The sequence below is a fragment of the Xyrauchen texanus genome, chromosome 34, assembly GCF_025860055.1.
Source record: "Xyrauchen texanus isolate HMW12.3.18 chromosome 34, RBS_HiC_50CHRs, whole genome shotgun sequence".
NCBI lineage: Eukaryota > Metazoa > Chordata > Actinopteri > Cypriniformes > Catostomidae > Xyrauchen > Xyrauchen texanus.
This window is the reverse complement of record NC_068309.1, coordinates 28,627,139-28,654,212: the sequence shown is the minus strand read 5'-3', so window position 1 is coordinate 28,654,212 and position 27,074 is coordinate 28,627,139. Positions and strand designations below refer to the sequence as shown.

The 27,074-nt window shown below is 41.3% G+C and overlaps 1 protein-coding gene across 3 annotated transcripts; it reads left to right on the top strand.

Moving 5' to 3' along the window:
• The first annotated feature begins 15,929 nt into the window (after positions 1–15,929).
• LOC127628265 (proline-rich protein 7-like) lies at positions 15,930–26,923 on the top strand. 3 transcript variants are annotated; one of them, XR_007968622.1, is made up of 4 exons: positions 15,930–16,208; positions 18,124–18,955; positions 23,334–23,822; positions 24,020–26,923. XR_007968622.1 is itself a non-coding variant. In XM_052105057.1 (3 exons), exons 2-3 carry the CDS (start codon positions 18,655–18,657, stop codon positions 23,768–23,770), a joined length of 735 nt encoding a protein of 244 aa, XP_051961017.1. In that variant the 5' UTR covers positions 15,930–16,208; positions 18,124–18,654; the 3' UTR covers positions 23,771–26,923. The 3 variants fall into 3 exon arrangements, 2 of the variants coding, with proteins under 2 accessions (XP_051961017.1, XP_051961016.1); XM_052105057.1 differs by having other exon boundaries at positions 23,337–26,923; XM_052105056.1 differs by having other exon boundaries at positions 23,334–26,923.
• Positions 26,924–27,074: the final 151 nt, after the last annotated feature.

Genomic DNA, 27,074 nt, shown 5'->3' with positions numbered 1-27,074 from the left:
TGCCACCTCCATTGGCTCCACCTCCTGAGCCTTCCAGGCCTCCGCCTCTAGAGCCTCCCACGGCGCCACCGTCATTGGCTCCACCTCCAGAGCCTTTCAGGCCTTCGCCCCTAAAGCCTCCTTCGGCTCCACCTCCAGAGCCTTCCAGAACCCCACCTCCAGAGCCGCCTACAGTGCCGCCTCTGACGGCACCCCCTTTCATGGCTCTTCCCTGGCCCCCTGACCCTGTCCGGTGGCCCCCTGACACTCTCCCTGTCCTGTGGCCTCTTCCCTGGCCTCCTGACCCTGTTCCTGTCCGGTGGTCACCTTCCAGACCCCCGGACCCAGTCCCTGTCCTCCAGTCGCCTTCCAGACCCCCTGACCCTGTCTCTGCCCTATGGCTGCCCCCTAGATCTCCCGACCACCCGCCTGTCGGCTATGTTCCCCCAGACCTTGCCTTGATACTGCCCATTGACCCCATGGACTGTCTCATTTCCCTCTGTGCCCCATGGACTGCCCTCAATTTTGTTTGCGTGTTTTGTGGGTTGTCTGTTCAGGGTTTTTTGTTTGTTGGGTTCGGTCCAGCACCACTTCCTCGCAACCGAGCGGCCAGGAGCCGTCGTTTAGAGGGAGCACGATCCCGCTCCGCTCTTAGAGGCTCGGCTCGAGCTCCACTGTCACTCGAGCACGCTCTTTTTGCTCGCTCGAGCCCTCACGCCCACTTTGCTCCTACTCGCTCACATGCTCGTAGGCAATCTCCCTTCCTCGAGTTTCTCACGCGTTTCCAATCCCCCAGAACATTATGACCACCTGCACTCGCGTCATCTGCACTCCTGCACATTAGTTTCACCTGCACTCGTCTCATCACCTGTCATGGTTTACACCTGCACTCGCCCCTATATATATCACTACCCTTTCGTCTCACGGTTGTTGGTTATTGTATTTAGTTTCCCGTGTCTTTGCCCCCCGCTAGTCTCGTCTAGTTTTGACCTCCTCTCGTTCACCTCTTAGCTTGCCAGCTCCCCTTGTTCCCCTGACTTTTGCTCCCACTAGTCTCGTCATTTTCCTCTTGATTCCCTGGCATTCGAGCTCCCCTTGTTCCCCTGTCTTTTGCTCCCTCTAGTCCCGTCTCGCTGATTCTGATTACCCCGGCTTTGACCCCCTACGCTCTCGTTGACCACTCTCTCCTGGATTTGCCCCTTTACCCTATCTTGATTCCCCGGCTTCGATTTAACGCTCACCCTGACCATTCTTCACTGGATTTGCCCCTTGATTGTACTTTTGCCTGCCTGCAATAAAACGCAGTTTGACTTACATTGTGACTGTCTCTTCTTGTGCGGGTTACAGGTGTAGACATTGCGCCTGGCTCAAAGCCCTATAAGAGAGCGAAGAGGGGAGTGATTGTCGATGAGAGGCTTCAAGAGTTTTTGTGCTGTACCTGACCAAGGTCACTACAGCTATTCTGTTTAAGTGAACATGAAGTACTGAGAGACAGCTATAAAGATCTGTCCCATCTGCACTCTCCCTGATAATCAATTATGGTATTCAGGTTTGGTTTTCATTAGTGTCTCTGTCGGCTTATATTGAAACTATCAAACGAGCAAGAGTACAGATGTGCTGTGTATTAGTATGACTGTAATTAAGTCATAGCAGGTAATCACAGCCATGGTGATATCCCTCTCATTTAAATAAACATTTATTTAAATGTTGCTTCAAACATGGAGGATGCGCGCTAGCCCCACGCATAACAAATGAGAACAATTTACCTTTCGCTAAGCCCTGCCTTAAAAGCATTTCTGACCAATCCTGTTTTAACAACTGTTGCTCTGCTGCCATTTCTCTGACAAGCGTTTCCCTTTTTAGCAAACAAATGCGCCATTCAAAGCAATGTCCCATTCATTCCTATGGGGAGTTCTGCACAGCTTGTCAGAGCGAGTGAAGGGTAAATTAAATGGCTTTAATACCTTCATAATTATAACATTTCTCAAAATATTTTTTGTATTGTATAAAGGACATAAAACTAGTTTAAGATGCAGAAATTATATTATTACATAACATAAATGCATGATTACGATTCACATTTTGCACAACAGCGCCACATCTGGTGGGGCTCAGTCCCACTTGCCCTTAATTTAGAGACGCCACTGATCTCTACGGTAGCAAAAAGAGTGCAGGTGTTGTTTATGTTTCTGTTTATAATGTTTGAGAAGAAAGTCTGGATAGCTGTTCCACACTGAAAGCATGAAGGCTGTCTTTATAGATGTTTTAATACCTTCGAGTTTTGTTTTCCACCAGATGTGTCAGCTTTCCTAGATTTTTTTTGCATGCTTTGTACTGCTGTTGTGTTTCTCCAAGTTGCTTTACACCTAATTTTCTTAGCCTTTACAGGAGCAATCATTAATAGCATTTTCTAACTTCTGAGTTAAAGTTATCGAGGAGAACATAAACAGAGTCTGCAGATAGACTTGGTGTCATAGACATAGCCTTCATTATTCCATTCCATGCTAGTTTTCTCATCTATGTATCTCTTTTTAAAAGAGACAGGTCTTACTTCAATGGCAGGAGAAATCAATATATCAAAGAAAATACAGAAATGGTCAGATTACGCCGCGTCCTTAATAACAGTCGATGACATGTTTAGACCTTTGCTAATAACCAGATCAAGAGAGTGTCCACGATTGTGAAGTGTTTAAAACTGTTCTGACTTTGGCTGTGTTGTGTTCAGGATTATCTATATGACTATTGAAATATAGAGCAATAACATAAATGGAGGAATTTAGAGGAAGTTGCTGATAAAAGTTTTTTAAAATCATAATCAAAGGCTGGATAGTTTTTAGGAGGCCTATAAATAATTATAAATAGAATGTGTGGGGCACATTTTAGCACAATACTTGAAAGGATTGAAAGGACACGTAATCACAAAGTGACACTTGCTTGCATTGAAAGCCAATATCACAGCTTATACTCCACCTCTCTTAATAGCTCTGCAGACATGCATAAAAGTTTTATAGGGGCTGATTCATTGAGGACTGCTGCACTGCAGCTGTTATCTAACCACGTTTCATTTAGAAACATAAAATCCAGGTCTTTTGTGGTGATGACTAAAAATGACTTGTTCTTAAGTGAGTGGATTTTTAAAAGCATTTACTTGACAGTATCTGTTTTTGGCCTCACAGTCATCTCAGATTGACCCCTGATAGGCAATGGATTAGTTAGGTTTGCCATGTGACACATAGATTGTGGCAATGGCAGGAGAGCTGTCTCAGAGTGAGGGGGAGCTGGGCTCACGGGCTATGGTTGTTGAGGGGACCGCTGTTTTTTGGTTGGTAACTGGGGGCTCACCTAGTTTCTCCATTTTCTAAGAGAAGCTCAGAAGTGGGGATGTTTGCAAGAGGGAGAAAGTGTGATGTGAGTGGGGCTGTGGTTCTGGTGTTTTTGGAGGCTGAAGAATGTTATCTTGGATTACTTGGCTTTTTTCAAGGAAGTTGTCCTTGGGTCATGAATCTTGGAGCAGTTCTAAGCATCACAGTCAGACTGCTTTGTGGGTGGGAATCAGCCTGGATTGTGTTTTGGCTACGCTGTTATACTTTTCCTTGTGGAATGTGTCAACTGAATGTCCATCCAGGTGCTGAAGTGTGATCCTGCGGTGATCCTGACAATGAGATGGTGTTTGGTCAGGTTGAGTGGATTGGCACACATTGTGGATGGCTGATAGAGGGAGAAGTAGATATTGTCCTTTAGCAATCATGCACCAAGTTTGTTTGGGTGGAGGCCATCTGATCTCTTTGACTCCAGAAAACATTTAAGTTATCAATGTGGTTCAGTCCTCTCATGTTGCAGGTTTTATGCAGCCATGTGTTTAGAGCGAGCAACCGAGATATTTTTATTTTTTTTCAGGCTGGGAGTGGTCCACTGATGAACAAATACACTTTCAATCTTCCAAGTATTTCAAAGAGTTCATTGAAATCCCTTTTAAGGTGTTCTGACTGCTCCTTCCAAATATAATTTTTTACCACAGTCAGGTATAATAACCTGATTTACAGTTTTTTGATTTTGATGTTCCTTGTGCAAGTGTGTCTGTAGGTTTATGTTTTATGTTGTGTTTTATCATTAAACGTTATGTTTACTGTTCAGCCAGTTCACACCTCCTCCAGCAAAGTAGACTCTTTTTCTCTCTCTTCTTTCTCTCTCTCTCCTGAACCAACGTCTCTGGCTGCCCTTTATCTCACTCTCTCGCTGATCAACTGATTCAGTGCCAACCATGCTTCATCACGGCCCGGCCACGCCCTCCTCCTCATCACACTCCTCCCCCGCCCGATTCAGGCTGGGGTGCCACCGATCTGACTAACACCCCCCTTCTCTGGCCTTCTGGATGTTCTGTCAGCCGATGGTCCAAACCGCCTCCTGTGAACATGGGGAGAGATGAGGGGAGGTGTGGGGAGAGGGAAAGGATAAGTGGAGACAGAGCGAGAGCGATAGGAGTGAGTGAGAAGAACTTGCTCACCAGCTTCCGGAGGCACTGTCACCCAGTCCTCAACCGCTCCTCTGCCCTCAGGCGGACGGCAGCTCTCTCCTCCCCTGCTGGACGGCAATGAGTCCTCCGGCCCCTGGCAGGTGGAACCACTCCTCCCATTCTCGGCAGAGGGCCACGGTTCCTCCGGCTATCAGCGGCTTGCCCAGACGGCCATGGCTGCTTCCCTGGCAGATGGCAGTGGTGAGGAATCTGCGACAGCACATCCCTTCTCCCTCCCGGGTTTCAGCACCTCTGTAACTGGTAAAGGATGGGCAAGGAAGAGGCGGGAACCAGCTGAACAGTAAACATAATGTTTAATGATAAAACACAACATAAAACATAAACAAACAGACACATTGGCTGAATTCAAGCTTCAGTTAAATTCAATTCAATTCATTCAAGCTGTCAAACCACAAAAGACATACTTGTAACTGAAAACACATTGTGTAGGCTATATTTGAAAGATACATATACATACACAAAATATCATCCAGTGGTAGCTAGAGTAATATTTTCCTTTGTTAATGGGATAACGAATTTAGTGGAAAAATAAAGTCATAGCTTTTTCGTGCGTGCATTCATAGAACACAATTGTTTCAAATTTTAGAATGTGCCATGTTACAGTAAACAAACTTGTCTGATTCATGTACTTGTAAGACTTTTTAAGAGTTTTAAGTTATAAGATAAGTTGATTTATCAAAATAAGGACGTGATGTGGTTGTTATTACTAATGATAGAAATACCTCTTTGAAAGTATAATTACAATGTCCCCCTGAGCGTTTTGGGATTTGGAGGCCCCTCCTAATGCGGACCCTAGGAAACAGACTACTTAGCTAGCGCCAGCTTTGCTGCTACCCCTATGAGTTGTAGAACAAGCAATAATGTAAACTAGGCTGGATGCCTGGTAATATTAAATTTTATTGGTGCAGTAAATCAGGATAGTCAGTGGTGCTATTACAAATTCATATTAAATTCAAAACAATGAATAAAACATAATATTTGCTGCAGCAGTTAGATAATGTTGTGTACCCTTTATCATTTTCTGGTGACCTGAATAATTTTTCACAATCATTAATAAAATAAAAAAAAGCTGAACAACACTAAACTAAAAACAACATCAAGTGACAGAGTATCTTATATGACCTCATAAGATTTATTGTTCCAGTCCTGGATACTGATTGGTCAATACAGTGCTATAGCCATGCTAAAATACACGGCTTACTGTAGTAGCATCTGTGTAAACACCTTTTCATGTAGCTGCTTTGTATATCATTGTGCAGCATAGACAGAGGCCAACTATTAACCCTACCTAGTTAACATGGCATGGAACTGGCTTAAAAAATTGTGTAATAAAATGTGCACCCTTAATATTGTATTGTGTTGTTACCTTTTAATAAAAGCAATGAGGCCCTTTAGCCATGACTATATAAACTATATAGCACAGCCTGTCGTGCCGTATTGCTTAGTTAGAAACTGAACAGCTTACAGTCACTAGAGGAAACCGTGAGTTCTGGATTGTACTTGATAAGTGTTAGTGTATCCATCTGTAAGCTGAATCTGAAGCGAAAGTGGGTCATGTAGCACAACAAAGACCCTAAAAAAGTAAATCTACAACTGAATGGCTGAAACAGAGGAAATCCTTTGTTTTGGAACAACAAAGTCAAAGTTCTGAACCGGCCAGTTCTGGGAAGAAATGTTGAGGCTTGAGCTGAAGCACGCATGTAGACAGTTCAAGTGTACTAGTGTGTTCTTTGCAATTAGAATTGGGTAAAAATGCCTTTTAAACAATGCAATTACAATACAGTGCTACTATATATTTTTAATACAGTACATTTTTAGGTTCATATTGTCAGGTTTTGTTGAGGAAATGGCAGGACTCAAACGCAGTGTGGCGTATGGGCTAGACACCTAACTGGAAAACATCCACATCAAACTGGCACAAGACAAAAAACACAATGTGGATAAATAGGGAAGAAAAAAGGAGATAATGAGGAGGGCAAGTGAAATCAATCAACTAATAATCAGACAGATAACAAAGCAAATGAAAGCAGGTTATCACTGAAGACAGACACGAATGCACAAGGGAATGAGAAAACACAAACCAGTGCATTCACACAGCATGAGACAAAACACAAGTGCATGAATTCAGCCACAGAGTAAATAAATCAAACCAACCAAAGTGGCTGAATCTAGACATAAGACATAAAACAGACATAGAACATGTAAATATCAGGGCTCTGTCACAAAGGGGGGAAAAAACTAAACTAAGGACAGAATCCTGACACATTAATAACGTGAAAATATACTATTACAATTTGAAAAAAATTAAACTTAAATTACTTCAAAGAGTTCTCATCAAAAACTCCTCCATATGCTGCAATGACAGCTTTGCAGATCCTTGGCATTCTAGCTGTCAGTCTGTCCAGATACTCAGGTGACATTTTACCCCACACTTCCTGTAGCACTTGCCATAGATGTGACTGTCTTATCAGGGCACTTCTCATGCACCTTACAGTCTAGCTGATCCCACAAAAGCTCAATGGGGTTAAGATCCATAACACTCTTTCCCAATTATCTGTTGTCCAATGTCTGTGTTTCTTTGCCCACTCTAACCTTTTCTTTTTGTTTTTCTTTGCAATTCTTCACATTAGACCTGCACCCCTGAGTCTTCTCTTTACTGTTGTACATGAAACTGGTGTTGAGCAGGTAGAATTCAATGAAGCTGTCAGCTGAGGACATGTGAGGTGTCTATTTCTCAAACTGGATACTCTGATGTACTTATTCTCTTGTTTAGTTGTACATCTGTCCTTCCACATCTCTTTCTGTCCTTGTTAGAGCCAGTTGTCCTTTGTCTTTGAAGACTGTAGTGTGCACATTTGTATGAAATCTTTAGATTTATGCGAATTTCTAGCATTGTATAGCCTTCATTCCTCAAAACAATGTTTTGTTTTTGCAATTTTTGACCTAATATTGACCTTAAGACAAGCCGGTTTATTGCATACTGTGGCAACTCAAAAACAAACACAAAGACAATGTTAAACTTCATTTAACGAACCAAATAGCTTTCAGCAGTGTTTAATAAAATGGCAAGTGATTTTCTGGTACCAAATGACTCAAGGATAAAGTGTTGGAGTGATGGTTGCTGCAAATGGGGCCTGTCTAGATTTGATAAAAATCTAATTTTTCAAATAGTGATAGTGCTGTTTTTTACATCAGTAATGTCCTGACTCTACTTTGTGATCAGTTGAATGCCACTTTGGTGAACTGAACTGAACAATTTTCCTTCCGAAACAGCAAAATCTGCACATTATTCCAAACCTTTGGCCACCAGTTTATATCTTTCTAACAATAAATGTATCCAGTACAGTAAAAAGATTTTTTTTCTTAAACCCAAAGAGACCCACTATAGCAAAGTTGCAACACTAAAACTTAAACCAGTTTAATAATACCCAAATTACTACTAAATATGGTTTAAAACTACAGATAAAAGCAGCTCACATTCTAAATTGTATCATAGCAACAGGTTTGGCAGGAAAATATTTTAATATATTTGTCGCAGCATGCCAAATTAACACAACATGGTCACTACCTACTGGATCAAATTGAACATTCTGTCAAAAATAATAAAATATTTGTTGAGATATATACAGTATATTCTTTTTTAGTCAGTGGCTTCCTAAGCACATATAAGGGGGCAAAAATGATATTTTATGTGTATATGCAACATTAATGTTTGTGTGAGGTTTAAAGGGGAAAATTGTGAGTGATCTCAGAAATTTGCCATTGTAAATTGTGGACTATCAAATGATGCATCTACTAATGGACAATATGTGAAGCTCTGTACTTCAGAACTATTGTATGCATGAACAAGGTTTTACTCAATAGGATAATGACCTTGTTCTAAGGATCATAAAGCCACTTAAACATTTTGTCTCTCAGAGTAATCATGGTTAATGTGTTTAAAGATTCACCAGTTTAAAGAAGCCACGTCTGCAGTCCATAATGTGTTTGGTATTTATAAAATGATCTCAAGGCTAGGCTGGTACAAAGACTCTGTGAAAATTGCTAAAGAGAAATAAAGCAAGCAGTCCTCTTGTGACGATGAAATGTTTGCCATTACTCATCAGACAATCTTATTGTCCCAAGTGTGCGAGTCAATGTGTCACTGATTGTATCCGTATTACAAGGCTGGGAGAATTGTGTCACACTCTAACGTCTCCTGTCATGGGATCCGTCACAGAGTGCGTCTATGGGTCAGTTGCTGTCATTGAGGGCATGGCACACAAGGCAAAAGGAGTTCAGCCAGTCACAGAAAGAGTGACATTTAGCGTCCTTTGTGTTCACTATGTCATGAGTCACTTACCCTATTCAGAATGAACTGTAATCCCCTTCTCCTCAGGGACAATGCAGGAAATAACTCAGACTGGTGAAACATTGAAAATAATATGTGTTAATAGACCCCTTCCCAAGACAGCTGCTGTGTGTAAATGTTTTCGATGTTAAAATACTTTCTCCTGTCTCAAAAAACAAAGACATATATAAGTAAGTCATTCATAGATTGATTTAGCCCACAAGTTTATACAATATTCCTCTGTGAGTTTGGGGTGGGAGTAGCTGTATAATGAAAGACACAGGAAGTAAATAGCAGAGTAGCTGGCATAGATGTTGCTGGCACGATTTAATTAAGCTTAATCATCAGTTTCCTGTGGTGTGACATGCTTTAATTCACCTATGACAGTGGTTCTAAATCTTGTTTCTAAACTAAAGACTACTATATGTAGTTGTATTAACTAACAGCCTAAATCGATTATTTGTACTTTTAAAAATTATTTGTCATCATAGAACCATTTTAAAAGAACTAGTGAAGGCAAAAAGGTGATTAAAAATGGAAACAAACTTAAAAGAATTTGTACCCAGTTAAAGGACATAGTATTTTCCCCTTATATGTACATATGTATCTGTATATGAAAATTTAAACAAAAACCTTGACGATGATTTGGGAAAAAAAAAAAAAAAAACGTTTATGGACAAACATCAGCTACACATATACAGTATAACCCATATAGACAATTTATGTCAAAGTTTAATAATTTATTTAGCAAGGTCTATCTGTACAAATTTAAAGAATATACATATGTCACCCACTGTATTTCTAATGCATTCAACATAAAGTGAATTTGTGTCAGCTGAAAGTTAATTATGGATATGAGATATGAAGTAAGCATTTAAATTATCCAATGTGATCACAAAGGAAATTGACATGTTGCTTCCAAATGTTCATGTACCCCGAAATCAACCATATTCAGATATATTACTGATTAGGGCCATCATCACCCTTCAGATGTCCCTGTAGTGCTACTGACCTCAGAGACACGTGTTCTGGTACCATGGAAACCAGGAATTAATTGTGTTCACAAAACAATGGTGGATGTGAATGTTATATTTTAGCTCTAAATTACTTTTTCAGTCCACTGAGTTTGGAGTTAGGTTTAGGGTTGGGGTTTGGGTTAGGGAGGTAGAGTAAATCTTTTCATGAGTAGGGTCTAAATTCCCATGCAGTGCCCCCTGGAGTGAATTATTTTTGCATGTGTCACTGCACAACATTTTTGATTTCTTGTCATACATTTTTTTTTATAAAATACTATTTATAATATAGTAAACATGTGAACAAATGGGTTATGTCTGCTGTCATTTATTTGTATTATTTATTTAATTTTTATAGAAAAACAAAAACAAATGAACAAATAATATTAGCAGTCCGGTTTTCCAATATGCACTGTTTGACTTCTCAGACATTGTGTGTTTGCGTGTGTGTGTGTGTGTGTGTGTGTGTGACAAGCACTTATGTTAACAGACTTGGCTGCGTGCATCGGATAATTACGCTCAATCAGAATGTTTTCACTGTGAGTATGCTAGTTTTAAACTATTATTGTGGTGCTTTTGTGATAGATAGGCTGTCTGATTCAGAAAACAAACATATTATATGCCTGAAAAGACTATTTGAGTTGCTGTTTGCATGAATGAAAACTGTATCTGCACCTAATAAGTAGATATGGCTGTGTGAATGTGAAGACTGTGTTAAGATATGATGGCTGTGTTATACAAGCTGTGAACTGTTATCGTGGTCTTTTGGTGACAATTAGGCTGTTTGTTACATACAATAAAAAATGTATGTGCTTGTATGTGCTTGAAAAGACTCTTTGAAAGATTGTGGCTGATCTCTCCCGCCCCGGCCACAATCTCTTTGAGACACTCCCCTCTGGCAGAAGGCAGAGGTCCATCAGGACAAAAACCTCACGCCACAAGAACAGTTTATTTCCATCCGCCACTTGCCTTATCAACAAGGCCCGGTACCCACCTATACACTCTCCACACTCCACCTCTGGCTCTACATGCCACTGTAATTACTCTGCTCTACTGGTCACTTTATTTTTATTATTATTAATACATACTGTGTGGACATATTTATATTGCTTATATTTTAATACTTGTTTCTCTTAACTTTCTTATATTTAGAGAATGTGTGACATGCGCCTACAACACCAAAACAAATTCCTTGTATGCGTAAAAAATTTATTTGGCAATAAAGCTTTTTCTGATTCTGATTCTGATTGAGTAGCTGTTTGTTTGATGAATCACAACCTCTACTAATGTAAACAAATGGCAGCCACATCAGAGGAAGATCTTGTTTGAAGTATTTACTGTGCGTATAAGAGCTGTAAACTTTGCTGTAAAATTGTGATACATTGGTGACTAGTTGGATGGATGTATATAAAATGAAGTTATTCTGTGATTTAAAAGACTGTATGAGTAACTGTTTGAGCAAATTTAAATTACAGGCACTTTTCCAGCTTAACATGTGTCGGCGCGAAAGCTGTTTTGAAACTGGCAGCTTGTAACGTAACTGGCTGTTGCATTCCAGTGGGAATTGGCCAGTGGTATTTGCATGTTCCTCCTCCCCTCTCCCCGACCGATCTGCTGGTGGGTATCAGGAGCCAGGTAAGTGCTTCGATGTCTCTCGACTCAGCACAGCCACAGGGCCCAAGCCCCTTCAATGTGGCGCATCTGGCTCCACCCCACACCGCCCCACCCGCCGGTAGGTCTCCTTGAATGCGTGGCTTGGGCTCTCGAACCTGTCGCAATGGCTGGCCCGGACCGTCCGACTCGGCTACGTGATTCAGTTCGCCAGGCGCCCACCCAGGTTCAGCAGCATCCACCAGGTTCAGCATCATCCACTCCACGAGAACGCTGCTACCTTGCACGTGGAAATCGCTACCCATCTACAGAAGGGTGCGATAGAGCCTGTCCCTCAGGCCGAGATGAAGAAGGAGTTTTACAGCCCCTACTTCATTGTACCGAAGAAAGGCGGTGGGTTGCGGCCAATCTTGGACCTGTGAGTACTGATCCAAGCTTTACATAGACTCCCATTCAAGATGCTGATGCAAAAACACATTCTAGCAAGCGTCCGGTATCAAGATTGGTTTGCGGCGGCACAGACCCTTCCTGCGGTTTGCGTTCGAAGGTCGGGCTTACCAGTACAATGTTTTCCTTTTCAGCCTGTCCCTGTCCTCTCGTGTCTTCACAAAGGTCGCATTGGCAGCCCTTGCCCTGTTATTTCGATGACTGGCTAATCCTAGCTCACTCTTGGGATGTGTTATGTGCACACAGGGACCTGGTACTCTCGCACCTAGGCCGGCTAGGGCTTCAGGTCAACTGGGAAAAGAGCAAGCTCCTTCCGGTTCAATGCATCTCTTTTCTCGGCTTGGAGTTGGACTCAGTCTCGATGACGGCACGCCCAGTTGGTGCTGACCTGTTTGAAGGCGTTCAGAGAGAAGACAGTGGTTCCACTAAAACTGTTTCAGAGGCTCCTGGGGCATATGGCATCCTCAGCGGTGGACACACTGCTCGGGTTGATGAATATGAGACCACTTCAGCACTGGCTCTAGACTCGAGTCCCAAGATGGGCATGGTGCTGCGGGACACGTCGCGTGGCTATCATGCCGGTCTGTCGCCACCTCTTCAGCCCTTGGACCGACCTCACATTTCTACGGGCAGGTGTTCCTCTAGAGCAGGTCTCCAGGTGCGTAGTGGTTACGACGGACACTCCCAAGGCACGCAGCTGCCGGCTCCTGGACGGGCCCGCAGCTGTGTTAGCACATCAACTGCCTCGAGTTGTTGTCAATACTGCTCTCCCTGTAGAGGTTCCGACCCTTGATCCAGGGCAAGCATGTGTTGGCTCAGACAGACAACACGTCAACGGTGGCATACATCAACAATCAAGGTGTTTTACGCTCCCATCGGATGTCACAACTTGCCCGCCGTCTCCTCCTCTGGAGTCAGCAGCACCTCAAGTCGCTGTGAGCCACTCACATCCCAGGCGACCTCAACACTACAGCGGATGCGCTGTCATGGCAGGTTACCCACAAGGGAGAGTGGAGACTCCACAGGTGGTCCAGCTGATTTGGAGTCGATTCGGGCAGACACAGGTAGACCTGTTCACCTCCCCAGAATCCTCCCACTACCCACTTTGGTAAGCCCTGACTGAGGCACCCCTCGGTATAGATGCGCTGGCACACAGCTGGCCCCCTGGACTGAGCAAATATACGTTTCCCCCAGAGAGCCTATTTGCAGAGACCCTGTGCAAGGTCAGGGAGGATGAGGAGCAGGTTGTCCTAGTAGCACCCTACTGGCCCACCCAGACTTGGTTCTCGAACCTCATGCTCCTTGCCTCAGCACCCCCTAGAAAATTGCCCTGAGAAAGGACCTTCTTTCATCATCTGGCACCCGTGACCAGACTTCTGGAATCTCCACATCTGGCTCCTGGACGGGATGTGGAAGACCTAAGTGGCCTACCACCCGCTGTGGTAGACAAGATCACTCAGGCTAGGGCTTTCTCTACGAGGTGCCTGTATGCCTAGAAGTGGTGTCTGTTCACTAAGTGGTGTTCTTCCTGACACGAATACCCCCAGAGATGAGCAGTTGGATCGGTACTTTCCTTCCTACAGGGGGGACGGCTTTCCCCCTCCACCTTGAAGATGTAGCCGCTATAGCAGCACACCACACAACACAGTGGATTGTAAGTCATTAGGGAAGCATGACCTGATCATCAGGTTCCTGAGAGGCACCAGGAGGTTGAATCCCTCCAGACCGCACCTCGTTCCAACATGGGACCTCTCTGTAGTCCTTCAAGTTCTATGGGTAGCCCCCTTTGAGCCTTTAGAGTCAGCTGAGCTTAAGGCACACTCTTTAAAGACTGCCCTCCTGACGACACTCACTTCCATCAAGAGGGTAGGTGACCTGCAAGCAGTGAAACGTGCCTGGAGTTTGGTCTGGGCTACTCTCACTGATCTTGAGACCCTGACCGGGCTATGTGCCCAAGGTTCCACGACCCCATTCAAGGACCAGCCTTGACGTTACTGTGTCCGGTGCGCACTTCACGCATCTATTTGGATCTGAGCAGCTCTTTGTCTGCTTTGGTGGACAGCGGAAAGGAAGTGCTGTCTCCAAGCAGAGGATCGCCCACTGTATCATTGACGCCATAGCTATGGTAGACCATGCCCAGCACGTGCTACCTCCTGTGGGGCTACGAGCCCATTCTACCAGGAGTGTGTCTCCTGGGCCCTGACCAGTGGCACCTCTCTAGCAGACATTTGCAGAGCAGTGGGCTGGGCAACACCCAACACATTTGCAAGGTTCTACAATATCCGGGTTGAGCCAGTTTTGTCCTGTGTCTTAGCAGGAAGGAACAGGTAAATCCGGGACAGTTGGCTAGGTATATTGCTTGCGCATAGCACCTTTAACCGCCCCTGAGCTGAAGACGTGCGCTCCCAGTAGTGTTCACAAGATGTGTTCCCTAAATGACTTCCTTCTAGCCCTTTGGCAGACAAGTTTGTGGTGAAACTCGCTACCGGCTCAGTACACGTGCTAACTAAGACCTGTACTGGGGTAGGTGCTCCGCATGTGCTGGTTCCCCGTAGGTAACCCCATGCCATGTAAATCTTTGGCTAAATCCTTTCCCTGTTGGTAAACTGCGCTTTCCTTGGTCAGAGGCCCCGTTTGATGCTCATAAAAGCATTGTGGGATGTTACCTGTTGGCCTGGTGTGCTGGCTACTAGGCATACAGTAGTCTGCCTGTCTCGCACTGCCAGTTCACGTAACAAAGTTCAGCTAGTTGTAGGGTTTTTGTAGCGGACCCCTAGTGTCACTTCATCAACACAACGTCGAGTGAGTGACAGATAGGGAACGTCCTGGTTACTTTTGTAATCTCTGTTCCCTGTTGGAGGGAACGAGACGTTGTGTCCCTCCTGCCACAACACTGAACTACCCGCTGAAATGGCCGGGACCTTCTCTCTTGGCTCCTCGGCAAAAAACCTGAATGAGCGATTTGCACTCCAGCTCCTTTATACCCGTATGCCCGGGGGAGTGGCATGCAAATACCACTCGCCAATTCCCATTGGCCTTTCATCAAAGATCAAAGGTGTCTTGGGCTCCCAAGAGTGACCCCTAATGTCACTTCATCAACACAACGTTTTGTTCCCTCCGTCAGGGAACGGAGGTTACGGAAGTAACCAGGACATTATTAACCATCACAAATGTGTGACGGTATGTATGAAAGGGTTAATACAATTTGCATTCATGTTAACTGTTTTTAATCATTAATAACTAAAAATACAACTCACTTTTGGTTTCAACTGGAAACAAGCTCACATGCTCATGTTTTGCTTTGGCCACTGGGAGCAGTTATTCAAATTTCGTTAAACACAGACTGATTTCAGCTGAAGAACCTTCAACCTTCTGTTGCATAATTCACAGTGTGATCAATTAAACTATATCACATTTAGTTACTTTTTTACAGTCAATATTATCTTACATCTTACAGTATCTTACATATATAAGGCCTACAAATAAAGGATATTTTGATTGGTCAGTGGGATGTCTTTGTTACACAGCTCAGGCAACCCTGGTGTCTGGAAAACCTGTTTGGTTCCGCTAACAGCAAAGAAATTACACACTGCAGCTTAAACACAAATATGCTGGTAAGGTGAAGAGATACAGAAATGTGATTGATTGTTAAGGTGTGGGAAATGGAGTGGAGCAAAATGTTAGTGTTTTTTCTCCTCTCCAAGCATAAACATGGTAGTGTGACAATAAAGTGATGTGATTTTAAAAGAACTGCTCTCATTACAGCTGAAGGTCAATGTCTCACAGATGGACAGACAGACAGACAGACAGACAGACAGACAGACAGATAGATAGATAGATAGATAGAGCTAGATTTCTTTCACATCTGACCGAAACAGACATAACAAACAATCACATTCAGACAAGATCACTCTAATCGCTGTTCTACAAACAGTTAAAAAGGAGGAGCGAGCGTTAATGTCAGTTTGTTTAGAGGACCGTTATTCTCAATTTGAAATAGTCCTCGTGACAGCAGCAGCGCAGAGCGGAGTGTATAATGACGCGCTCGCGTGAATTATCATCTATCCATTAACCATCGCGCGCATCACGATCTCGAGGAGTGACGCGGAACACGGAGCGCTTTCCGTTTATCCAGGTAAACATTAGTGAACACTCCTCTGCGGTTCAAGTCTGTCATTAACAACATGCCACTGACAACTCGAGCAACTTTATTTGGATTAAATCACGTCCCGGGCGTTAAAATGGTGTCACGCGTCTGAAAATGAACTCATCTTGACTGGAAGACGCGCATCAAGTAAGTATTTATTTATTTATAAACTTGTTATATTGATTATTAAACAGCAAATTAATAGTCACTTATGCGTAATCAAATATTATCCGTTGCTGTTGTTTGTTGCTGCAGAGGTAGGTAGACAATATGTCATGTTTAAGAACAGTGAATATTGTATTTTGCTCTTCATAATATATAATATGCTGTTTATCTGCCGTTACATATTGCGCACATTTCCCCCACGAATAGCCTATCAACTACCTGTGAGGCACGACCTCATTGTTCATTAATAACAGGATGCACTTATTAATATTTATGAACTGATTGATTCATTCATGTATGCCCTTTTATACATAAAAACATCAAGACAGCATTTTCCAATTTAGCAATTTAGAAACCTTAATATTCCGGGTTCAATACAAGCTGCTCAATCGACAGCATTTGTGGCCACATTTTTATTACAATGAAAATTAATTTCGGCTCGCCTCTCTTTTTCTTAAAAACAAAAGGGGCAAAAATCATGGTTACAGTTAGACACTTACAATGGAATTGAATGGGGCCAATCAGTAAATATTAAAATACTCACTGATTAATAAGTATAGCCACAAGACAAACAATATGTTTTAACATAATTTGAATGTGATAAAATTGCTTACTAACCTTTTCTGGGTAAAGTTATAGGCAATTTTACAACATCGTTGCCATGGCGACTTAATGCCATAAACCCCAAAACCTTGAAATGACCATAAAAACGTTGATTTAACCCACTTCACAGCACAAATAATACACACATTTTAACAGTAGGATGAATGTAAGTGTATTTATAAACTTTTAAGCTTTGTATTTCTGCCTTTAAACCCTCCAAAAAAGAATTCCCCATTCACTTCCATTGTAAGTGCCTCACTGTGACCTCGACTTTTGCTTCTTTTTTTCTTCTTTATTTTAAAGAAAAGGAGGGAAAAAAATCATTTCTTTGTGTAAATCAACATTATGCCACAAAAAATGTTGATTGAGCTTAACGTGTATTGATCCCTGAATATTCCTTTAGCAATGCCACTTTAAAACTGTTTGTTGTTTTAATCTTATTTCATATGTAATATTCTGGATTAAAGGTATGTGATGAAAAAGTTTATGCTGTTCATAGATCATAATAATGCATTTATATATTGCTGTGAATGAAGTTGTGTTAATAGGAGACATCATTGAGGCTAGGCAAAGTCACATTTACTTGATTAAGTAAAAGGTGAAGACAGCCTCCAGCTCATTCAAACAATGATTATTTAATAAAGCTCTCGGGTCAGCAACATAATACTGCAAGTTCAGTATAAAGCAGCTCTGGTAGTTCATGAAAGATGAATAACTGATCAATTTTAAGTCAGTGTGTAGAATCAATCAGAAATGTATAATCAGCACCAAGGAGAAAATGCCATAAGCAGGACAAAGATTAAATCTGCTTTCTCAATGTCACCATGATGTGAACATTTCACCAAGAGTAAGTTGACACTTTTGAATTTGAACTGCGAATGAGTGCAAAGCAGAAGTGGTTATATAACATGTCTTAATCATAGTGGTAATGGCATTTATTTGTCTGCCGTTGAGAGCTATCATTAAACAGCTGAAGAGGTGCCATGTTGAAAGCCATCATTAATGGTCAAGCAGTGGATGTCTGAAAATACATTAGTGAATGAAAGCTCATGCTGTTGACATAATTTACTCACAATCTGTGTTTTGTGTATTTATGGAAAGCTTTGTGTACTCTCATGATGCACGGAACTAATACTTACCTCCTTAAGTCATTGTCTGAGTTGTGATTGAACAGCTGAGGTTAATTATGAAATAGGCCATTGTGTGTGAAATATTGAGGGTGTGTGTTTTGAAAATATGACAAGTATTTAACTTATGATGGTTGCCCCCTACTGTGTTCTTTCCCTTTGTTGAGCATTGTGACTGCCGATGTCCTCTGGAGATCTAAAGAGCCCGGATCTGCTCATCCGAAGATCACAACTCGGGGGAGACCCAGGAACTGCGAGAAGTTAGCATTCCCTCATTGCACCAGCTGTCGGGAAAAAAGCATCTGCAGACATTAATTTCTTCTTGTCAATGGATCTCTGAGAACTTCGGAAAGTGCCTACTCACTTTCACTTTTCCAATATACTGAACGCCTTGCATTTTTGTGGAAAGAGTTACATGGGATAGTTGTTCAAGTGTGAAACCAGGTCACTTTCTTTGAACTCTGGTCAGTGGGAAACCTTTCCATTGGTTAGTTTTGAGAAAATGAACTCTACTAACTCTTGGATAGACTCTATATGGGTTTTTAACAACGGGATTCTTAGAAATAGGATATCTATGACGTTTGTTTGCTTTGAGACTTGTGAGTGAGTGAACTCTACCACAGCGAAACAACCAGCAGGTCTCCGTAAGACTTTTACACTGGATCCTGGAGGGCCCAAGCCTCATCAAGGTTATCATCATGGTGATGTCGCAGGGCACCTACACGTTTTTGGTGTGTTTTGCCGGGTTCTGGCTGATCTGGGCGCTCATTGTCATGCTCTGCTGCTTTTGCAGCTTTGCTCAACGCAAACTGAAGCGCCGGCGTGAAGAGAGACTGAGGGAACGGTGCCTGCGAGCTCTGGAGATGGAGCCATTGGAGTGTACAGGTGGTGGTTACCCCATCAGAGAGCCCCCCCAGTTCTGCCCACCACTTGAAATGATGCCCCCACAGTTGCCTGTTAACCACACTCTCCCTCAAGCAAACTGGACTGTCCCTGAAGGTAGGATTTTGTAACCAGTTCTTCATTAGAACATTTTCCAGTTTAATCAGAGGCATTATAGTTGAGGGGGCATTTGTCCTCTCAATTACTGATTTGAAGACAAATATTATTTCATAATTTGGTAATATTCACTAGTGCCACCGAATGGAATTGCAAAAATAAACAATGTTTTCAAAACAGCTTTCTGAATACGCCCATCATCTGCTATTGTTCAGATAGTCCCGCCTCCAACTCACACCATTGGTTGAGGCAGCTCAATGCGGCTCGCTCAAAACAAACACTGGAATTTTATAGTGCTACGGAGACACAGTGTTTACAGTTTACGAGAATATTAACCTATCCATGGCTTACTTAGTTGTCTCTGCATATTAAGCTGGGATAGTAGAAAATATTTGAACATTTAAAAAGTTGCATACTTCACATTGAACAAAATCAAATTTTACGTTTTGTGACTTTTAGTTCATGTCTGTTAGCTTTGAAGCCATCTTTATATTAGTGCACTCCTAAAAATTTTGACAAAAATAAAAATACACTTTCAGCAGATATATTTTAAATGTAGCCGCTGCCATCTGCCGGGTGACGGAGTAGCCCGACTGCCCGGATGCGGGGAACGGCCGCCGTCCGCGGAGCGTGCCTCATCAGGCCGATTGGGGACCAAGCGCGATATTCCGACCCTGCCCCGCCCCCCTCCGCTCCACAATCACAAATGACAAAAAAAAAAAAATCATAATGTTTATCTTTAACTACACTTTGGCATATCAACATCCATTTAGTAATTACACTGAAGTCTCACAAGCCATAAGTAGACATTTAGTAATAAACTTTGTTTTATTTTTAGTTGGACATGACAAAATGAATGGTTTGTGGTTCAGTAAGTATTTGATTTACTTGGACGTATCGGAATTGGACTACACTGGACAAGCTGTATGTTGTGCACTGTAAACTTAAAAGAACCGAATAAAAAGAAGAGTCATTCCTTCGGGAATCAGACCAAACTGGTCACGCTGTTGATTTACTAGGGGTGTTGCAGTGCCGCTCAATTGTAATGCAGGAAACACGGTTTTAAAACATGGAACCGGTTCTTGGTTCCCAACCATAGTCCAGCCCTCTACTTTCACAGATGCAACCAAATTTTGTGCTATGCGACTAAAAATATCTGTTATTAGCCACTGGCTAGTAAATATTTAGATTTCACTCACCAGTGATTGACCTTGAGTCTCCGTCAACTCCCTATGTCCTGAATCAGTATATCGTGAACACAGATTCTGACACTGGCAAGGGTGTTAATCCACTGAACATTGGGAAAGCTTGCACATTCAAGCGCAGATGTTATTAATCAGCAACATCACTGGATAAATCACTGCATTTTCATGGTAGATATTTAAACATATAGTGTAATTATGAAAGAAGTGCATTTTTGTCCTTCTTCTAATATATTTAAAAAAAATTTCCCTTTCATGGTCATTATGGATGAAAGACATTACAAACAACATCTCTTTTAAAGAGGAATGTCTTTGAATAAAAGGATCGACTTCAAAGTTTTTCACTTGTGCTCGTCTTCTAACAACTTGAAAGACTTCAGAAGACATAACAACGTTTCCGGTAAGGGACCAAAGTGAGCAACGATGCTCCATGGTTTTTATATTGCATTGTGGGAGATTTTAGGTAGCGAACGTTTTAGTGCCCTGGAGCAATTTTGCTATTGGGAAAGATCTAGAAATGGCCGACTCCCTGATCATTGCCCAGACTACTGAACTAGGGAACTGAATGAAATGCACCCACATTTGTAAAGTGGCGAAGAAGAACTTAAGCACCGAGATCCTTTCATTGCATGCTGTGTCTCATGAGGGTGCACTCTAAGGAAACGCACCTTATTTGGGTGCAGTGGTTTGGTAAAAAAAAACCTGTGCAAATCCCAGGTTTACAACTATGTTGTTTTACATAGTACTTTTGATATAGTGGCATCATCATTATAAATGTAATTTCATGACTGTAAAGTCAGTTCAATGGAAAGGAGGAGGCGAGGACCAGCCTGGCGATATAAACAATATTTTAATGATTAACTTAAACAAAAGACAAACACACACACATGTCCGTAAACGATCTCTCTCTAGTCGCACCACCATCCACAATCGTCCTTTATCCCTCTCAGAGGCTTAATTAGCCTGATAAGGGACCGTGTGTGTATAATCACGATCCGGACCCGCCCTCCGGCCTGTCACAATGACAGGATAGAATAAATTGATAGAATGATCAGTTGCATTATGCTTAAATATTGTCAAAAGTCTGGCAAGTAAAAACTAAATTGAATAGCCAATGGTGGTTCTTTCTCCAGCGTGTCCATAGAGGGTTAATACAGTAGTTCCATCTCAACTCTCTGTTTGACATTAGGATGTTTTACAAGGTTAAGTACCAGTCATTTCTCTTTAGAAAATGTAAACATTTACGTAGTTATTTACAATCTTTTAAAATAAGGATTAGCATGATCTAATAACTAAATAGCAAAGGATACATCTTTTTTACCCTTTTAAACCAATGCCCCAAAGATCATGCAAGGTGCACCACCGAAGACCTCCACACCACACACAGTGCTGGCAGTCTGCATACTTTCATGTATAACATGGTAACAGTGAGCCTTGTGTGTGTGTGGTGTAGGCAGGGGAGTTTAGGAGAGAGCTAGCAGCAGCGAGAGTCTGGCTAATCATCTGCTCTTGCAGACAGGCAGACTGCCAGAGATGGAGGATCCCTGGACATGGGCAAAGAATGTGCTTTTAAACCTGTGCCAAACACACAGGATGGATGGCCACACATTAAAACAAGGCCTGAGTAATAAGTCAGCTCTTAAAAGGGTCAGGTCAGAAAGAATTTACCTCTTAAAGGGACACTGTGTCACTCTACAACAACAGGCTCATTATATCCTTTTTACGCCTTTGGTACCAAATGAAAAAAATCGCCTTTGATATTATCGTAGTTCTTAAATCGAACACATTTTTTAACGCAATGCACATTTTATATATATTCAGTATATATTTATGAATAGAATCCAGTGTAGAGTCACCAGTGAGGACTTTCTTATGACCTCTCTGTCATAATCCTTTCATTTGATGACTTCACCAGTGGACACTGGTGGGAAGGGGGTGACCCTTTCTGTAATGATTAAGTTTGACGTGTCTGATCACAATTGGCCACTGCATTAGTTTATTTCTAATCAAACGTCTGGCACAAGTCTGCTCTGCTTGAATGCTTCCCTTTATTTAGTTGACCAGCTACTGGAAAGCTTGCTTCTAAAACAACCAGGCCAATTTAACTGTTACACTTGTGTAAAATCACCACGCAACAACTGCTTTATGCAGCACAATGAGGTAGTAGCTAACAGCTAGCGGTTGTGTTATTGTTTATTGTTTTGTGTCGCATTTAAAAAGTTCAGTATACATAAAAAAAGCTAAATCAATATTTGGTGTGACCACCTTTACCTTCAAAACAGCGCCAATTCTCCAAGGTACACCTGGACACCATTTTTCTTGGTTGTTGGCAGATATGATGTTATAAGCTTCTTGGAGAATTCACCACAGTTCTTTTATTTAGGCTGTCTCAATTACTTTTGTTTCTTTATGTAATCTCAGACAGACACGATGTTCAGTGGGGGACTCTGTGGGGGTCATGACATCTGTTGTAGGGCTCCCTGTTCTTCTATTCTAATATTTTCTATTTGCAAAAGGAATGTTTGGGAGTCTAAAATTCATTTTTCCTATTGACACACTAAAGCTGAAGATATTAATAACTATCTTAAGACAAATGTTTTTGTGAAACATCTTAAGTTCCTAAAACATTTGTACAGTATTGTATCTTAGGAGGGAACCCAAGTCATGTGCAAAGCATTTATGCAAAGGACTTTGCAACTACCTTGCTTAAAAACCCATCTTAAGCTGTTAGCTGTGTTTTGGAACATGGAGGATGGTCTTCACTGGTCAAAGCTGGTAAATAATTTTGTGGTCATACCCAGTGTAAGGTAGATTACTTCTGAAATGACACATCTAAAATTGTAGTCAGTACTGTAATCTTTAAGATTATTTGTTTAGGTTATCTAATCTGATTACTTTTGGATTACTTATTTTATTAAATTGTGTAATAAATACCAATTTACACTCCTTTACACATTTTTATTAAACATTAGAAAATATGTTTATCCCCTTTGGTGATTCTTTGCCATGGTGCTTGGTCAACCAGCTAATGACCAGCTTGGACCAGCTGAAAACCACTTTACATGTTCCAAACACAGTTACCATTTTAAGAAAGGGTAAAACTTTAAGATTTTGGTGCATCTTGCAATATCTGTTTCACTTAAAATTTCCTCTGTGAACCATATGGTTTGTCTCAGCAGACACAGATGTCTTTGGAAAACCTCCTTGCTATGAAGAAGCCGTATTGATGGAGGACCCTCCGCCGCCTTACAGCGAGGTTCTGGCAGACCTAAGAGGAGGAACTTACACCAAACCATCAACCAGGTCCTCCAGGGAGCAACAGGAGTCTGAAACCAGCAAGATGGCCCCCATGACCGTGTTTTCTGAACGTGGCTACTCCTCCCTCATACAACTACCTTTAGCCAGGCGATGGGACTCGCTGGGACACCTTCTGTCCACCATGGACCTCAACCACAACAATCTGCCCGTAGAGCCTCAGGCCTCTGCCATTGCCACCATGCCTCGTGAAGGCCGGACTCACACAGATTTGGGTCTTCAAGGCCTCCATGGTCTGGATCAACACTACGGTTTGCCCACCACCTTTCCCCTTCTGGGGCGCAGCACAGCAGTATGAACTCCACAAAAAAGACCTGCATACCAAGTTCTCGCAAAGCTGAGTATACGTGGTAAGATGAGTCTGAAAGAGGCTTTCCAAATGTTTTCGATTGCAGATTTGGAGGCAGATTAAGTTCAGGATGATTCAGCTTAGACTATCTATATTGTTTTTGTGAGAGAGGGGTTCACTGCAGATCCATCATCCTGTATTTTCTCTTTCATCCTCCCTCTCTCACACTCCGTGGCATCTTCGCCTGATGAAGAGCAGCAGCTATTATGTGAATTCTGTTGCCATGGCTCCTGAGAGCTGCCTGCAGCCCACCAATGCCTCGCCTTCACATCCTCTCTTTCTCCCCTTCTTCTCATCTACGGCTCTCTGATATAATACAAATGACATTTCAAACACCGTCTTTGTAAATCAGGGTGTAACATAATGCAGACAAATAGCGAAATAACAGTGGTTGGTCTGTACTGTAGCTACACAATGCTGCTCGTCTTTATCAATGTTTTTATATAAAACATGGAACAATACATGGCTTTCGAGGTAAATGTTTGAAAACTGATTTTTGTTCCTTTCTCTGGAGGTATTTTTTAACTTTTTGGGGATTCAAAGCTTCAGTGTAGTCATTAAAAACATTTCTTCTTAAGGATTTGCTGAACCTGCGTAAAGAATTGCATTAAAAAAAAACAAAAAAACATCTGTAGTCTTCATTTGAGGAAGTTGAATCCCACAGCTTTTAATAAATTAGTCCATGCAGGTACATTGAGAGATGGCCTTTTATTTCATGTGATTAGTATAATCCTTTTTTCTTTTTTAGCATTTTCAGAATCTCTGTATGAATGATGATTTCTTGTATAACATTAAATCAGTCCTCCTAAAGTGCTCCTATAATTGACGATAGGGCCTTATAATGACCAACGAATGGGAATCCAGAATTTTGTAACGTTTTCATTCTACACACGTTGCCATTTTTACACCCTGGTTTTGTTGCAGCCACACCATTTGAGATTTACGGCTTCAAACCGTATTCACACTGGTGCTGGTCCTAGCTAGACAAACTGAATCCACTTTGGTAGTGCACCGTGTTTTTCCTCAATGTGGTGATTGCTGCATTGTGAAAATGCTTGAATTTTGTTTTCTTTTATCACCATCATTTCCTATTAGGTTTTCGTGCCCTTAAACGACTCTACCTCAATTCATCTAATGGCTGTCTTTGTCAGCTTACCGGCACATAATGCTGCTTTCATGCATGCACTGGATGCTTTCAAATGACATTTGATTAAAATAAGCTCCATTTTGGAAATATAAAAAGCAATTAGTGGCATAAATTCAACATAATGCATTTACAGCATCACAGTGACATAATTGGTTTATGGCAATGAAATGCTTAGTTTTTTTTTTTAAACTGGGCAGCCATTACTAGACTGCCCAAAAATAACAAATTATAAATGAACTGTATATGAAGACTCTCTCTTTTGTTGTGTCTGCTCATCTTAAAAGGTGTAGGCATTGTTCCCTTCTTGGTAATAACCTGTGCAAACATATATAATGCAATTATAATAAGTTATATAACGATATAGAGCAATATTATGTTGATATTAGTGTATGGTGACTGAGGCCACCACACTGTCTATTCCTTTAAAGAAATATTCCATGATTAATACGTGAATAATAAGGAAACTCAATCCACAGCAGTTGTGGCACTTGCAATGGAAGTGAATGGGGACTATCAGTAAATGTTAAAATACTCACTGTTTCAAAAGTATAGCCACAAGACATAAACAATATGGTGCTTAACTTGATTTTAGTGTGCAAAAATTGCTTACCTTATAGACAATTTTACAACTTCGAAGCCATAATGATGTAATGCTAAGTAAACCCTAAAATGACCATAAAACTGATGAATTAAACAACTATAAAACTTCTATAATAAACAAGTTTTAACTGAGGAATTAATGTAAGTGCTTTCATAAAATTATAAGCTTCACATTTCTACCTTTAAACCCTCTGAAATAAATTTTGTAGTAATGTTTGTGCCACAAATGCTGTCGATTGAACTTTACTTGTATTGAACCCAGAATATTCCTTTAAGAAAAAGAACATCTTGCCAACCAATTTAAGGCTGAAGTATGCCCTCCTCTATGTTTTAAATAAAGATCGAGAATGTCCAATGGATTAAATGGACAAATGTTGATCAATTCAGGGGTAATATATATTATTATTTTTTTGCACAGACTATCAATGACTATCAAGACAATCAGTGGAAAAATGTATTAGCTTTGTAAAATCACTGCACCTTAATCTAATTTTACAATCATCCTTGGAACACTACTGCAGTGATTCAAAATGCGCCTATGACCCAAAAATATTTTCACTATAAAATGTGTCTATGTGAAGGGTTTGAGGGATCTTTTTAGAGAGTGGGTTACTAAATACGATTATCTTGTCTCGTTTTTCCATTTCTTTTTAAAATTGTTACATCACGAGAGGCAAAAGACAGAGATGTAAACTGTCATCAGTCTGCCAGCAATGTGTTGCTAAGCGACCGAAACAGAGCCTTGTGAATCTGTTTACATAGATGAAGTGAACAGTTGCATCACTCTGCTGGGTACACAGTCTCCTCACATCCACTATGATAAGTGGATTGTGGTCTGCAAATGAGCATATATGAGACATATTATGTATCAAAGCACCCCACTTGTGCCATTTACAATGAAAGCCATAATAATTTTAGGCTAACTACTTTTTTTCTGAGTACTGTACATTTGTTTGGATAAGATAAGCAATGAATTTTGACTCCCAATTTATCATTCCCAATTTCAAATTCAGATTATTTTCAATCTAGATAACTAATATTCTTTCTTTGTCACATGAAATGTGAATGGCAAACTGTGAAATTGTATCATGCAATGTCCATGTAGCATGCAAAAGTGTGCTTGTTAGTACTTAAAAGTATTTCCATGATTATGTGAGAATTTTTTAAAATCTTTTTTTAAATACAGTATATACACAATACATGGATTGGGCCAATGAGTGCCAGTGAACTCAATTCTCATTAATAAACTGAGGTACAAATATTACGATAATGTTTGATCTTTTCTATTTGTCCATTTTGTTCTACACCATGTCCTAACCAATCAACTAATCTGTCTGTTCACACTGAAGGTGAAAATGCAGCACTGATGCGACAAAATCACAGCCAATCAGAATATACCTGATGTTTAATTTACAGTTATGTGGAGTGGAATTTTGGACCAAAGAGATTTCTTTGTGGGCGGGTCTACCCAGTGCAAAGCTACATACAAAAACCAAGATACTGACA

What these genes read in the sequence shown, in the direction of transcription:
- LOC127628265 (XM_052105056.1), top strand. Translation starts at nt 18,655, where the DNA reads ATGGTGATGTCGCAGGGCACCTACACGTTTTTGGTGTGTTTTGCCGGG. An exon ending in AAACTGGACTGTCCCTGAAG is followed by an intron (nt 18,956 to 23,333) that starts GTAGGATTTTGT and finishes GGTTTGTCTCAG; the next exon opens with CAGACACAGATGTCTTTGGA.